Source organism: Chinchilla lanigera, unplaced genomic scaffold (assembly GCF_000276665.1).
Source record: "Chinchilla lanigera isolate Chin_1 unplaced genomic scaffold, ChiLan1.0 scaffold00018, whole genome shotgun sequence".
NCBI classification, from domain to species: domain Eukaryota; kingdom Metazoa; phylum Chordata; class Mammalia; order Rodentia; family Chinchillidae; genus Chinchilla; species Chinchilla lanigera.
The window spans coordinates 20,805,795-20,822,550 of NW_004955419.1; the positions used below are offsets into that span (position 1 = coordinate 20,805,795).

Genomic DNA, 16,756 nt, shown 5'->3' on the forward strand with positions numbered 1-16,756 from the left:
GTTATGTGCGTGTACCTACTTCCTAAAGTGAATGTAGACCTGTGCTGCAAACATGTAATCAGTCACTCAACAAGCAAGCTTCCAAACAAGTTAGTCTTGAAAAGCTACATACTGGATCATTCCAACTGTACATCATCCTTGGAAAATAAAAACTATAGAGAGATGATAAAAAGATTTGTGGATGTCAGAAGTTTGTGGGCAAAGGAAATTGAATAAGCACAGAGGTTATTTGAGGAAGTGTTAGCAGTAAAATAACCTCACAGAATGGGTTGGGGGGAAAAGGTGTTGACCTACATAATTTTGGAAGTAGAGTCTATAAAGCTACAGGCAAAGAAACCTATGTAAGCATGGTACTTTTTTCTCACGGGGTTAGAGGGTAACAGTTATGCTGATATGCAGGTATACTACAATAAACAAGTAAATGGGTGGTAGGTGGTAGATATTGGGCTCCAGGGCCTCTGTTACAGCTTATACCTAGATGTCCCCCCAAGGCTTCATATGCTCATTGGGGGGGGGGGGGCTTTGGGGAGGTGACTGGATCGTGGGTGCGGGATACTGGATCATGGGTGTGTGACACTGCAGGAGTCCACTGATAGGTTCTTAGCTGGGTGTGATGTTGGGAGGAGAACCCTGGCGGAAAGAGGTGGGTTACTGTGAGAATGTTGTATATATATCCCTCCTCCACCCTTGATGGCTTGCTGCCTCCTGCCTGGCATGCTATGAACTGTTTCTTCCCTGCCATGCTGCTCTTCCTTGGAACCAGCTATGGACTAAACCCTCTACAAACTGTGAGCCAAAATAAACCTCTCCTTTAACTTGCGGGTGTCACGTATTTTGTCCCAGCAGCAACATACACACACACACACACACACACACACACACACACACACCTGCCCCTGTTGCAATGAGAAGTTACAAATAGGCAACCGCTGGAGACTGAACTGTGGTAATAGATTATAGTTGGAGTCATCAGTATGAACTCAAGTTTAGCTTCACACAGAGGTGGTTACAATGAGAGGTGTGTACATATAGCCTAGTACACACATATATCTCCTTGATCCATAGCCTAGAACACACACATATCTCGAGAGGGCCTAGAAGAATCAACGCTCCAGTAGCAACAAGCACACCCATACGTAGGTCTTATTTGAAAATAAAAGGCTCTTTGGAAAAATGACTGATTCTAGGATGAGGCAGGAAATACACAAGTGTGGAGTTCAGAATATCTTTTAATACCAGAAAGTATTCAAAAAGTTTCCAAAAAACTACATTGATAGGGGTATGCTGACATAACACATGAGTCAACTGACTACATAAATTTGGAACTTTGCATATACCTTTTCTCATTCATTCGTTCAATCAGTATGTGTTCAGTGACTGTGATATGTGCTCAAGAACATTTTATCTACAATCTAGTATTTTCTTTCTTTTGTAACTTAAAAATGTTCCAGCTTTAGCTATTAGCAATTCCTTCAGCCATACATTAACCAGACCTTCCTCTCAGAAATATTGTTTTATAAATAATTTTACTTAAGCTATATTCAAACTATGGTATTAGCCCTTTGAATTTTTCTTGTTATTACAGGCATTTGTAACACCTAATATCCACTGCAAATTTAATCAGGATGCCATAAACTTCCTTTCACAGCCCATTAGGGTATCAATTGTAACAATGCTGTATATCAGTCACTGTAGCAGATTCCTTTTATTTCATATTATTTTCAAGGGTTCAGTCTACAGTCTATTTGAGATTAGACTGAATTTTAAGTCAAGCTCTGCATGATTACACAGTATTTATTAAAATCCAAATAATATCATCTTTTTTTCTTTTTATTAATACAATTCCACAAGGGTTAAAGAATACCTTAAGTTACTAAATTTGTCTCTCTTCCCTCAACCAAACCACTGTATGTTTATAATACTCCCACCATATAAATTCCTCAATTCTTTCTTCATACTACTTAAATCTCGATGCACTGTTAAGTGCAGACATTAAAAAGTAGTTCTCATCTTCAGTTGTACGTGCCAAGTAACTGTACTATCATAGGTCACCTGACAGTCTTCCATGTACATTAATCTAGGGAGTGCTGGTTTATATACTAAATCATTCATCCACATTTAGTCATCACAAATATGCATTTCGATTTAAACTTTGTTTTAACCCCATACTTACACTAAGCTCATGATTTTTTTTTCCTTCATTTAAAAACGTTTGTTATTATCACATCTTTTCCACCTCTTCTAAACATCGGGATGTGATAAATCAAGGTCAAGCCTGCCCACAGAAAGTGCTTCAATAAAAAGTCCTAGGTTCCCTGAGGTACCCTACGGAACAGGCACAGAAAATGTGACCACTTATATAAAGTATGCAATGATTTTTCAAGAACAGCTAAGCTGGGCTGAGTGACTTTCTGAGCAATAGAATTATTACTTTACATAGTAACACAAAGTGCTTCTCTTTTATATATTCATGTAGGCATTCCTTTATTTGGGATTACTCAGACTGGCACATACCTTCATGACATGAGGGCTAGGCAAAAATCCCCCACTCCAGAGTGAATGGATTTAACCCAGAGCCTTCACACTAAGCTACATCCCCAGCCCTTTTAAATGATTTTTATTTTTATTTTGAGGCTTACACTTGCAATCCTGATGCCTCAGCCTCCCAGAGCCCTCGGATTACAGACATGTACTGTCACAACTGGCTCAAAAGTTTCTTAAAACAGAGAAAGCAATAACAATTAAAGAAAATATTAAAAAATTAGACTTCTTCATTAAAAATCTCTGCTAACTAACAGACACCATTAGATAAATAGGTTAAAACACAAATCAGAAAGACCATGCATACAAAATATTTATCAAAAGATTAACATTCAAGATACATAAAGAACGTCTTTAAGTTAATGAAAAGTCAAATCTAATAAAAATTAGCAAAATATCTGAACAGATAATTCACAGAGAAGATATCCAATTAGCTAAAAAGCATACAAAAAAGTGCTCTCCATTAACCATCAGGGAAGTGAAAATTAAAACCATAAAAACCACAAAGCATCCACTGGAAAGGGATTAAATTACAATGTTTGACCACATGAATCCTTGGGTAAGCATGTAGAACTAGAATGCTCATACATTGTTGTGAAGTATAAAATGGTACAACCAGTTTGGAAAAAAGGTCTACCAGTTTTTAAAAAACGAGACACCACCTCCTAGGTGTTGGTCCATAGTAAGAACTTGTTTAGCAAGACTTCAAACACTCATGATAATTTATTTGAAACACTCCAAGTCAGAAACAGCCTAACATGCTGTGGTATATTCATTATTAAGCTAATAAAAAGGAATGAACTACTAATAAATGCAACAAAATAGAAAAATTCCAAAAACATTATGCTGAGTTAAAAAGAAGCCTATGCAAATAAAGAACATAGTGCATGATTTTGTTTACGTTATGTTCAACAAGGAAGGGTATAACTGGACAGAAACTTCTTGGGGTGCTAACAATGTTATATCTGGCTAGAAATTTAGATTGTATAGCTGCATTTGTCAACACCCAATGTATACACACTTATAACCTGTATGCTGTATGAAATTTTTATCTGAAAAGAAAAACTCAAAATAAATTCTACTAAAGAATTATATCTTTTAAAAATGATATGGTGAAACAACTTTATAAGAAAAATAAATTCAGTAATTTTTGGAAAAATATGATCTAAATCAAATGTATAAGGAACAGTATAACACTTGCACTTGCCAACTATTTATCTATAGCTTGCTGTTTCACAACCTTCACATCTGCTGAAAAGCAGTTTTAACAGAAAGGCCTAACAACTGATTTTAACAAAAATGTACTCGCACTCCCCTCATTTTCTATCCTTATTGCGTACTTAATATTAATTCAAAACATTTAATAGCACAACAAGAGCACATCTGTTTCTTATTTGTCTCTTCACCACTAGAATATAAACTCCAAGACACAGGCCTTTTCTTGTTTTCTGCATCTTCAGAGCCTAGGACAATGTCTGATCCATAACCAGTATTCAGTATGTGTTGAACAAGCAAATGAATGAACATCACCACACATGTGAATTACATCTGGGGCACGCACTGGAAACGGCTTTGTGTAAGCATTCCTGAACACATATTCCAACATTCCACTCAACTGTCATCAACTTGTGATTTGAGTAGATTTTCATGAAAAAGTATCTGGGCTGAAAGGAATAGACAAAAGATACACATATGAAGATCTCCCCTCTTCTCCCATCGCTCCAGTTTTTTTGTCTGTGCCCACAGGTAAGCACCGAAATCCATCCACCTCACGTACCTGGGTCTCCCTCAGCCCTCACTGGATACTAACTCAGCAAGGAAGAGTGACTAATCTGCTAAGTCAAATTTGAGTATTTATTTGGGCACATTTTATGAAAGACTGAAATCACGGAGGGGGCCCATATTCTTGCCAAATTCCTATCTTTTTGAAAGGAGACCACCAGGTCTTCTCAGCGCCACCTATGATTTACCTAGGCTGTGTAAGGCAGGTCTACAGGCCTCTGTCATGTTTCAAATTGGGTAAGGAGTCCAACAACTTGGTTCACAATCCATGTCAGATCCTTACAGGCAGCCTGAGTAGATTCTGGGTGGGAAGTTTCAGGCCTAGGTCTAGTTCTGACCCTAAGAATCATGAATGGAGAGTTATAGCATACATGCATGGATTAATGAAGTTTACACTAACGTCCCACTTAAACTAAAACCATTGAATATATCAGTGAGATCAACAGTGGAATTATGAACTTCTACCTCAGGAAAAATATAAAGGAAAAAAGCCAAGAATAATGTAATACTCCATTGGTGCTAAATAACTTAATTTAATGAGTATGTCTTTAATACAAGAATAAAACAAGATTCCTCTATTTCAACTACAGTTAAATTCAAACTTTAAAACTGGTCAATAACATGTTAACTTAGAAGAGTAATAAGAATATCATATACAGAACTCAATTTAAAGCTGTCACAATATTAAATATCAACTTCTTAGCATTCCAAGTTTATTACAAGTGCCCTTCCTCCCATGTTTTTACTTAGGCAAGTAAAGTTGTAATACGTGCTGGTGTTTATATGTTAAAATTTTAAAAATAAAAAACTTTCCATTTGAGTATGATTTGAGTAATTCTAACCCATTCAAAAATACCTGATACAGGTTGTAGGTGGTCTTCGTCTAAGAAAATATGTCACAAAGTTTTAATGTCAAAACTGTACTTTGAAATAAAATAAAGGGTGAAAATGTAACATTCAGTACCCTTTCGTGTTTCCTTTTCATTGCCAGTAAGAAGCCAGATTTCATGTCATTACTCTTCACCCAAACAGACGGCCATACGATGCTTGTTTCTGTTTCTTCTGCGTCGTCTGATTACTAATGTGCAAATGTGCAAAGACAGTTCTCATTAACGGCAAGCATTTACACACTATTAATAATATGTGTGTAGATTAAGACATGAAACACAACAAACAAGTTGGCAAAGGTTTTCATACAGAAAACTGAAAAACAGCCATTAGAAAGGAGACAGAGAAAGAGAATTTTAAACGGAGATAATACTTTTTTGTTGAATCATTAAGATAACTATCACTAAGCCACACATGGTGGTGTAAAACTCTAATCCCAGGACTCTGGGAGGCTGAAGTAAGAAGATCACAAGTACAAACCCAGCCAGGGCAACTAGTAACTTAGTAAGATGCTGTCTCAAAATAAAAAATTATAAAAGGGCTGGGGATGCAGCTCAGTTGCGAAGGTCCTGAGTTCAATCCCCAGTAACTAAGACACACACACATATGAAAATAATCGCCATCAATGTATTCAGACCAATTAAGGTCAGAAAGAACATGTAAAATGTGGGGAACAGTTTCTCCTGCAGTTGGAACAAATGTGTTTTAAGGAGAGAAAGATTAAAGAGAGAAAGAAAAAGCTAACCTCCAAAACTGAAAATTTATAAAAATATGGAGTTAGTAACTTACTAAAAATTGTATGCCCACACACAAAAAAACAATAATTTTTAAAACCAGGGGCATGAACAGACTTCAGATTGAGGCTGATCTTAATACTGTGAATACTCGTATTAATACAGTTCTCACTGAAAAGTACTACTAGAAATAAAATTAAATTTCAGGTATTTTGCATTTAATCTGGGCAAAATTACATTTACATAACAATGTAACTAGCAATTTATTTTCATTTTAATACAAACTGCTTTAGAAAATATTTACTGCTGTCAGTGCTCAAAGTTAAACAGGAACTGTTTTCCATACCTAGGAAGTACAATGGTAACATGAAATAAAAGCTTAATTCCAGTGAATAAAGCTCAAATAGATTCAAATCTTTTAAAACTTTGAAAATACCTAGGCTTTTTAAGCTTTAGGCTTCTGTAATTTTGCATAATAGCTACACTTTTTCTACATCCAAAAAAGTCTACTTCTTTTATTATAAAACTATTGAAATAATTATAAGAGCTGGGCACATTGGTAACCCCAGCTACTCAGGAGACTGAAGCAGGAGGTTTCCATGTTTAAGAGTAGCCAGGGCAACGTAATGAGACCCTGCTTCAAAATTTTAAAAATAAAAACTTTTTAAGGGCTAGGGCTGTACCTCAGTGGCAGAGTACCCATGAGTTCCATACTCAGCACTGCAAAGCTTGTAATAATAGTCGTAAGAGAACTTTTAATGTCAGAAAAATAAATTCACGTGATACACACCAACACTCTAAATTACAATCAAGAAAATGGTAGTCTCTCTGAAACAAAAAGAATTTCTTTCTTTTTGTCACTATTTCTTATATATAATCTTATTTTACATCATTTACATAGAAATATTACCACAATCTGATAGGACAAAGGAAAATTTTGCCTTAGAGCTCATCAAATAAATTTATTCAGTCTTCTTAGTATGCTTCTTTTTCACATTCTCTGAAGCATCAGCTGTAGGTTTTGAGACCGATGAACCAGTGCCACTGGAAGCTGGTTTGGTTTCACTTTTCTTTTCACACCATGAAAACTGCTTCTGCCAACCGAAGAGCACCCGACTCAGTGTATCCTCAAAAGGAGCAAGAGTCACAGAAGAAGTCTCTGTCATCATCAAGGTGATCTGGGAGGAAAAAGTTCAGTTTTCAATTTAAATACAAATGCTTCCTATTTCTCAAAGCTGGGAGAGAAAAGTAAACAAAAAGAAAAAAGGATTCAAAATGCATTCATAATTTATTTTGCAAGACACACAAACTAAACTAGATTCTGAGAAACTCTGACCTCTATGGAAAAGAACACAACACATTAAAAATAACACAATGTACCATATGGTGGGGTGCCAATTGAGCAATATAACCATTTCCACAGAAACAGTACTCAAAGGAAATAGCATATTATCTACAGCCTACACCAAAACCAATACAACTATCATTTCTATGTATTTAACATTTGCCACAATTTACATTATTATTCTCTTTGAACTTAATCCAACAAATACTCTTCTATTACTTTCATCATAGGAATTTAGAACCAAGGCTCTGAAAGGTTAAGCAACTTGCCCCAAATCACAAAGCTAATAAGTGGTTAAGTAGTTCGCAACACCCAGATTTTGAGTTCGATTACTAAAACAATCGTTATAAAAAGCCACAGACTTCCAGTGAATTGCAGAATATTGCTCTAAGAGGAACTGTAGAAAGCTTCCAGCACACACACTATATATATATCAAAAGGTAAAGTGAAGAGTGCTTCCAACCCTTAGCAAAATGCAGTGGGTAAGAGCTATTTATTTTGCTCAAGAAAGTACACTGGTGCTAAAATAGACGTTGGGTTGGGGGCAAATATTAAGGTCTAGAATAGTTCCCAAAAGCCCAGTCAATTCCTCCAAGTCACAGAATGAATCAATTTAAAAGTTTCTGGAATCACATTTCCAAAAAAAAAAAAAAACAAACAAACAAACTCTACATAATTCACTTGCTCAGGGAAAATGTTATCAAGAATAAATTCATATTAAGTGCAACATAATCTAGAGAGTGGGAAGTTATAAAAATAAATGTCTATGACAAGAGAAATAGATTAATTAAAGGCATACTATGCAATAATTAAAGGTAATAAAATAATAAGCAAAAACTCTTCGAACATACTGTTAGGTAAAAATGAGATAGAACAAGCTATAGTATACTACCATTTACATAAATTAAAAATCTATTCACATCCAAAACTGTGAACATACTAAATGACATTAAATTATATACTTTGAAAAAGTTGATTCTGTTAGGTGAATCTGACCCCAATAAAAACAATTTTTTAAAATGCATGCACATGGACTTTAGGTCAAATATGACTACACAGCTTGTATCAGACTTACTTTCTCATCAAAATCAATATAGAAGACAGAAATGCAAAGAAGAACTGCTAAAAGGCACTGCAGCAAAACCAGGATACGCAAAACCTGAAAGAAGTAAGCTCAACAAAGCAAGATGCACATTCACTACAGCTTTTTAGGAGTATGTGCCAATTCCCAGTCGGGAACAGACAGCACAAGTCTCAATGGACTGAAGAGACGGAAGCTGAGATCTGACAAAGCCACAGCATCTCAGACTGCGATGGAGAACCTTTCAGCAACTAAGTACCCCAAATCCACTTACTGAAAACCACCAACACTGCAACTAAACCTGGATACTGAAGTTCTCATTTAGAAAAACAAATCGCACATTACCATCTTTTGTCTTAAAAGAAGAACAGTAACAGAGGTTTCAATGATACAAGCAACTTCTTATTGAAAGGTGAAAATATTTGCATTTGGCTCATGTGCTGACAGAAAGGGCTTCGTGTCCTGCTGCAGCAGGCATGCCATAGTTGAGCCACCACAGATCTAGGACTTGAGGGCAATACAGCCCACAGAGGAGTGAACCGGGTGGTCAGTGAGCCCGAAAGTCTATGTGTGATCTGCCCCAGAGGAGTCTGTCACCCCCTCAACTGTGCACATGTAAGAAGGAGAACAATTCAAAATAGCTCGCAGGGAACAGCTGAGAAGCCAAGAGTTGAGTAGACATTTCACCAGTCAAGTGCTTGGTGCTGGAAAGAATGGGGTGGAGTTGAAATATAAATGCAACTATACAGAGATATACCTCAGGCTTAAATTGATAGCTTTTTTTTTTCTTTTTTTGAGACAGGGTCTTACTCTGCAGTTCAGGCTGGCCTTGAATTCACTTTATAGCACAGGCTAGCTTTGAACTCTCAGAGACCTCCCTACCTCAGCCTCCTGAGTGCTAGGTTTACAGGCATGCGCCACCATGCCTGGCTTTAAGTTGATATTCTTAAGGGGTTACATTCTAGAAGGGCAAACTCGAAATTGTATAGTATTAACAAGATCTAAAACCAAGCATCAACAGGGTTAAAATAACCTGGCTGCCAGAAGAATTTTGAACTTTGTCCCTGCCCTCAAGAACCCTACAGACAAGTCAGATAGACAAGTAAATCAGTAATTAGAAAACACTAAAGAGAAAGTGGTTTGTCCAAGCTGAACATGCCTGGCTTGCCTGGTTGCACTGAGTGAAGCGGAATTGTCCTGGGTAACATATAAAACATATAACATAGTTAATGTATATAACAGAACATCTATATTTTTAATTTAAACAGGCATGCCCAACCTGCAGGCCACAGGCTGGACACTCCTGGAATGTATATAGATAAGGATGTCATTACTACATATACTGGGGTCTTAGCTTAGCCCCTAAACAAGTAGACAGTGAACAGCTTAAGTAAAAGGCACTAGTATGATTTTCAGGGCATTCAGGAACACTTGCCTGTAATCCCAGCACTCTGGAAGGCTGAAGTAGGAGGACACCAAGTTAAAGCCCAACATGAGCAATTTAGATCCTTTACAAGACCCTGTCTCAAAAATAAAATAATAAGAAAGGGCTAAGAAGGACAGCTCAGTGCTAAGTCCTGGGTTCAATCCCTAGTACACACACACACACACACACACACACACACACACACTCAAAGGCTGGGGATGGAGCTATCTAGCTCAGTGCAAAGGCCCTGAGTTCAACCCCTAGTACTAAAAATGAATGAATGAACAGTTACAATGAGATAGACCAGCATAATTGTCTTGGCCCTAGCTTAGCTTAATGGGCCACTAATAAAAGAGTGAAAAAAAAATCGTCAGATCAAAAGCAATGGCCTACTGTTAGGAAAACACCAATCTCTTTTCTTACAAAATCCAAAAGAGAAGCCTGTCAGGATTTAAAGTATTTCCTGAGAACATGAACTAATAAGTATTTTTCAAAGTCCAGTGTTTTAATAGAATCTCTGCTCCCTATAGACTCATCACTCAACTGAAAAGTACTGCTAGCGTCAGAAATTACTGCTGACACAGACTTCTGAAGTTCAAGGACAGACTTCTGTGAACTCAGTCCCTTATTAGGCCTTAGCAAGGTGACAGAAATAAAACTGACAGAATGAATCTTCATTTCTTTACAAATAAATTATAAAACTTTCCACTTATTTAGTAGACCATTAAAAGAACATTTTACCTAAATTAACATCATTTTGCTTCATTATTTCTTGCTTTAAAAGGAAACAAAACAAAGCAGAAGCTACAGAGATACTTTGTTATTCTCAACATATCCTAAAATATAAATAAACTCAGGTAAATGAAGCTCTGCCACATTCTCTATGTAATATTTAAGATTACATCATTTCAAAATACACAGAAAAATGTGAAAAAACACTGTAAGTTCCCTAAGAGTATACATTTTTACTCCACAGTGCCTACCAGTGAAAGTACAATAAAAAGATGAATAAATATAACACCTGCCTCACATAAATAACCCATATCTACATAAGCAAAATCTGAATAATGTTGTTCTCCCAGAACAAGAACATTCTTTATACCATCTCTGTCATTAATGCTTGCAGTGTTAACTCACGGGTCTAGTCCAGTGGTGGCGAACGCGTGGCACATGTGCCGCAGCAGGCTGTTTGTTATCACTGAAAACTCTAAAAGGTTCACCATCACTAGTCTAGTCTATTAAACCTTCATCAGTGTCATCCAGTGAAAGCCATTTTCCCCTACAGGGAACCCCATAGGTCATGTGGCATTTTCAATCAGGTTTTAGTTTCACTCTATGCTTTCTCCATAGGTAATATCATTCACTCAGCCATCAATAATTATTAACCTGAACAGCTCATATAAATTAAAATATTAGAACTTAAATCTTTACAAACGTCTTTCCAAAACTTGAGTAAATAAATTGCTCATTTCTGGTGTAGCTCCTTGGATAAATGTGGAGGAAATACACTAGAGAAACTTATGAAACACCATCTTGGTAATTTATCAGTAAGTCAGTCAACAAATACTATTAAAAATTAACTACATGTGCTAGATACTGTTAGAAATGCAGAAACAAATAAAGCAAACTTAGTCTCCATCCTCATAAAATTTTAAAAAAACAGTGTACATGTTTTATATTTCTTTTTGACAGTAACATCTTAAAGACAAGGCTTCCATCTTCTTCAATGTCTATGTGACCATCCATACCCCCAAAAGGGCCTAAGAATAGTATCCCTCAGTAACATCTTAAAGACAAGGCTTCCATCTTCTTCAATGTCTATGTGACCATCCATACCCCCAAAAGGGCCTAAGAATAGTATCCCTCATTCACGTTTTCAACAATTCATTATCTATTTATACCTCTCAACAGCACAATGACCTCAACCATTCTTCTTAAAACCATCTCCTGGTTTTCCTCATCATTCACAACTCATTTCTAGTTTCCTATTCTAAAACCTTCACTACGCACTACAGAACTTCACAATTCTGACCTCACTCCTGCCTTTTTCCCTATGTAATCTAACTGCCTCCTCAAATTAATTTACAAATTTATTATAATTTCAATAAAAATACCAAGTTCTTTAATAGATTTAAATTGCTATTAACGTTTATATCAATACACAAGAATAACTAGCCAAGGTGGCACATGCCTGTAATTCCAGCACTCAGGAGGCTGAGGCAGGAGGATGGAAAGTTCAAGGCCAGCCCAGGCTACAAAGTGAGTTCAAAGCTAGCCTGAACTACACAGTGAGACCCTGACTCAAAAGAAACATGAAGAATAACTAGGAAAAAATTGAAAACAAAAACAAACATGCAAGAAATCAAATGCTTAATCTTCACTGTCAGCCTGACTAGACTAAAGGACTCCTGAAGGGGTGACTGACTGTAAGGGCACTGAGGTCATTGACGGTTAACCCACTGATGAGTTCATGGCTGAATGGGGGCTACTATGAGGTGGGGTGCTGCTGGAGAAAGGATGTGACCTTCAGCACTATATTTGCTCCCTGGCTCCTGCCCTAGCTGGATGTCATGACTTCAACAGCTTTCCTGCACTGTGCCTCTGCCATCATTTGGAAATGTAAAAAGACCACCAATATCCAAAGAAATCTTGAAAAATAATGAAGAATTTATACTATTTGACTTCAAGATCCACCAAAAGGTATGATAATTAAAACAGCTTAGTATTAGCTAGAGATAGACACATAAATCAATGGAACAGAATACAAATCAGACCTAGATCTACAAACGTCAATGTCTCGGTTACTTTTCTGTTGTTGCTAAGACAAAATACCCAGCACCCAAAATTAAGGAAGGAAAGGTTTATTTAGCTCACAGTATGTGGATGTCCTAGCCCATAATCAGCTGCCTCCAGGGCAGGGTGACAGGCCACAGGGGCAATACTTCAAGGCAGCAGAAGACAGCAAAAGCAGCAAGAGTGAAAGGGGAAAGGAAGCCTCTTTTTCTCCCTTATATTGTATATTGACCATCTGCCCACACCCACACCATCTGGCTGCCCTCCTCTTCCACAGGGTGAGGATGTTACAAAGTGAGGACCCCCTGCTGAGTCACTTAGTTGAACTTTTAAACTCCTCAAGCTGACACAAGGAACAACATCCTAGTCCTCGAGGGGTAAGGGTGTCTGCTTTTCATACCAGGATGTAGAACTGCTGAGTTACTTACTTAAGCTTCTAGACTTCTCAAATAGACACAAGATATCAACCATAACAGTCAAGTAACTGATTTTCAAGAAACCAGGTATTATAAGTCAATGGGAGAAAGAAGAATCTTTTCAACAAAGAGTGCTAGAACAACTCCATATTCATATGGAAAAAAATAAGCCTGACCCTTACCTCACAAAACACACACAGCAAGTTTATTCATATAACTTTATTTGAATAATCAGAAGATGGACCACAACCTCTATCAATTAATAGATAACTGGGTAAGCAAATTGGTGTAGAATACTATTTAGCAATAATAAGAAAAATGCAATAAAATATGAGTAAATTGCAGACATTATTTTGAGCAAATAGGAAATTATGCAAAATAAATCTAATCTATTATGCTAGAAAGTGGGTAACTGGCACCCTGGTACCATGGGTAGTGGTTGGGATTTACAGGGGTTCAGTACAAGTAAACTTTCTGAAGTGATACAAATATTCCATACCTTGGCTCTGGTAGTGGATACACAGGTGTACAAATTTGTCAAAACCCATTAAAAACGTATTCCTAAATTGAACAGTCTTTTATTATAAAATACAAATTATAATCCTACAAAATGAATTTTTAAAAGTTTTAAAGAAACTCATTCCTAAGTATTTTGTACATAAATATTAAATGTTACTTTCTGAAAATATTTTTAAAGTGACCCTAATGAAGTAGGACCGTAAAGTACACCTTGGGCAGTGCTGCTGTTGGTTATACCTAGGAATGGAATTAACAGGTCACAACATATATAAATCTATAATTTTTCAGACACTGCCAAAGTGCTCTTTCAAGATTTGTCACTATTTTTACTCCCTTCAAATTCCTCTAAAATAGTTTATACTGTTAACTTTCATTTCCTTTATTTACCTCAATTAATTAAAAGTGTGTTTCAGTCCTCTACCAACCCACCAAAATTGCTTTTACCAAGGTCATCATCACACATCATTTCCTTTCAAAACCCAACAGCCTCTTTTCAGTTTTAATCACTCCTGAATATTCCCTTTGCTTTAATTCACAGTAACTTCATTTTATAATAACTACACTGAGCAAACAATAGATAACTTATGTTTTTCAAATAGTTTTTAATTCATCTCAATGGGAAATTTGGCATAGTTCAAAACCACCAAAAAATAAAATGTCATATTTTATTAAATTGACATGAATTTTCCCCATAATATATTCTTCTTAACTTTAAAATGTTTAAAATTAATTATCACTGAGCTCAATGGTACAAAATATATCATATTTATATGTGATTTTGTATAGACAATGCCAAAAGTATGATACTCCCATTCTGATAAACACAGCTTATTTGTTCAAAATTGTTAAGTACAAAATTGTTGAGGTACAAGTGCTTCTCCTATCTCTTGCATATTTCTTTCCTCTGACACTTTTGTTTTAACAATAAAAAAAAAAAAAAAAACCCATATAGTGAGAACTGTAAAGGTAGAACTCTTTGAAGGAAACTGGGACTCCACAACCGGTGAACAGTTACAGAATGTTCAGTGTGCTTGAGTTCCAGATAATAAGAAAGAAAGGAGACAAGGAAAGGAAAGAGGAAACAGGGGAAGGAAGAAAGGGAGATACTTAATTGTCTCAAGAAAGACTCTTCTTTACTGAATCAACAGACAGGATCAGAGGTTCAGGAAGAGAGCGTTCAACATATCTATATGGGATATAGTGCTACAATTCTTTGACCTAGGGGCTAGGTTGCTGTTATAACTTGTGTCTAGATGTTCCCCCACAGCCTCATGCAGTCCCTGGTCAGGCTTTTCAGAAGTGGCTGGATCTAGGGTGTGTGATGGGACTGATAGTGTGATGCTGGGATTAAGGGTGCCCTTCTTGGGTGTGAGTGCTAATCATCCTAAGTGTAGGTAGCCTAGATATAATGTAAGGGGCAGAAAGAGGACTGCTGCCATTGTCTGCTGCCTGCTACTTCACTGCTTTGCTGCCTTCTGCCCACCATGAACTATTTCTCTTCTTTGATGCCCTGTGCCATGCCACCTGCCTTGAAGCCAGCCAACTATGAATTGAACCTCTACAAACTGTGAGCCAAAATAAACCTTTACTCTTTTAACTTTGGGTATCAGGTATTTCATCTCAGAACAAGAAAAAGTAATTTAAGACAGAATTTGGCACCACAAAAATGGAGTTGTTGCTATCACTGTATCTAATCATAAGGTTCAAGAGGCTCTGGAACTGGCTTGTAGGAAGAGTCCGGAATGGTTTAGAGATGCAGGCTGAAGAACCAGCCTTGAAAGACCTGAAGCTGTACTTAGGAGATTCTGGTCAGAGATCAGAAGAGCAGACTGCAGACAGAAACACTGCCAGTAAAGACCAGACTCAGGAAGTTTCCGTTGGGAAAAAGGACTGCACTGGCCATGGGACTTCAGACCATACATGTTATGCCTTACTAGAAAGTCTACCTGCATTTCTCTCATGTCCAGAGACTTTGCCTAAGACTGAGATTAAGGGTGGTGGACTAATTAACCTTGCAGAAGAAATTTCAAAACAGTCTAATGTTGAGGCAGCAGCGTGGCTACTGTTGGGGGCTTTTAGCCATATTTATGTTGAGAATCAAGAGCAAACAGCCCAGCAGAATGATTTAAAGTGTGAGTTTGGCCAGAAAGGAAGCTCCAGTAAAGCTATAGACTGCAAAGATAGAGCAAAGAACTTGGTAGCTCAGAAGGAACAGGACAGTAGAAAAGATGGCCTAAGGACATCACAAGAAACAGTAGGACTCCAGTCTCTGCAGCCTAAATGTTGCAGAGGTGAAAAAAATTTGCATTGAGAAAAGAGCCCAGTACAGCATGTTCCAGAATAGCAACAGCCTAGAGAATCTGTTTCTCAGGATTGGGTTCAGCATGCTCAGTAATCCAGACACTTGACCCCTACTGCTGAGAGAGAAGGAAACCTGGTTACTACTCCAGCTGGCAGCAGACCTTAGCATCATCTACATGGTTTTGGTTTTAGGTGCATGCAAAATGTGAGAGTTGTGGAGTCAGAAAGGCTTCCATCCAGATTTCTGAAGAAGGTCTGCGAAGCCAGGCAGTGTGCCCCTGAGAAGGCAGTGTGTGAAGTCAAAGGTGCAGCAGAGACCCAAGAAGTCTGAAAAAGCCAGAAATATGGATCACCTGAGGAAAGCTGCAAGGAATGAGCAAAACTGACACAAGAGAGAAGCCACAAGAACTGCATCCACCCACAGTGCAATAATGGTGAAGCCACCCAAGCCCTTTAGAGTTTACAGATTGCACACGATGCAAGACATGGAACTACAGGACTTAATGTTTGTTTGCCCTGCTGGATTTTACACTTGCTTTGATTCCATTCCTTTCTATTCCCCTACTTGTACCTTTGGAATGGTAATGTTTGTCATTGTATGTTGGAAGTGTTTCACTTTCTTTCATTTGTACAGGGGCTTGCAGCAAGGAGTTTGCCTTAAATCTCAGAAGACTTGGGACTTGGACTTTTCAGCAGTGCTAAGACTTTGGCAACTCTTAGAAATGGACTAAATGCCTTTAGCAAAAAGGGCTGTGTGTAAGTCTTTGGGGGACTAGGGATAGAATGTTATGGCTTACATCTAGACATCCCCTCAAATCCTCATGCAGTCACTGGTGGGGCGTTCAGTGGTGGCTGATTCTAGGGTGTGTGACGATGAGATTAAGTAGGTGATGCTGGGATTAATGGTGCAATGCTGGGATTAAGGGCACC

The 16,756-nt window shown here is 37.4% G+C and overlaps 1 protein-coding gene across 1 annotated transcript in view; it reads right to left on the reverse strand.

Moving 5' to 3' along the window:
* Positions 1-6,136: 6,136 nt before the first annotated feature.
* The window catches only part of Tmem38b (transmembrane protein 38B), a gene marked incomplete at its 5' end in the record, with an annotated part of 32,490 nt that continues 21,870 nt past the window's right edge, over positions 6,137-16,756 (reverse strand). The window contains 1 exon segment of the mRNA XM_013513292.1: positions 6,137-7,123. Within this exon segment, the coding sequence (XP_013368746.1) occupies positions 6,908-7,123 (216 nt within the window).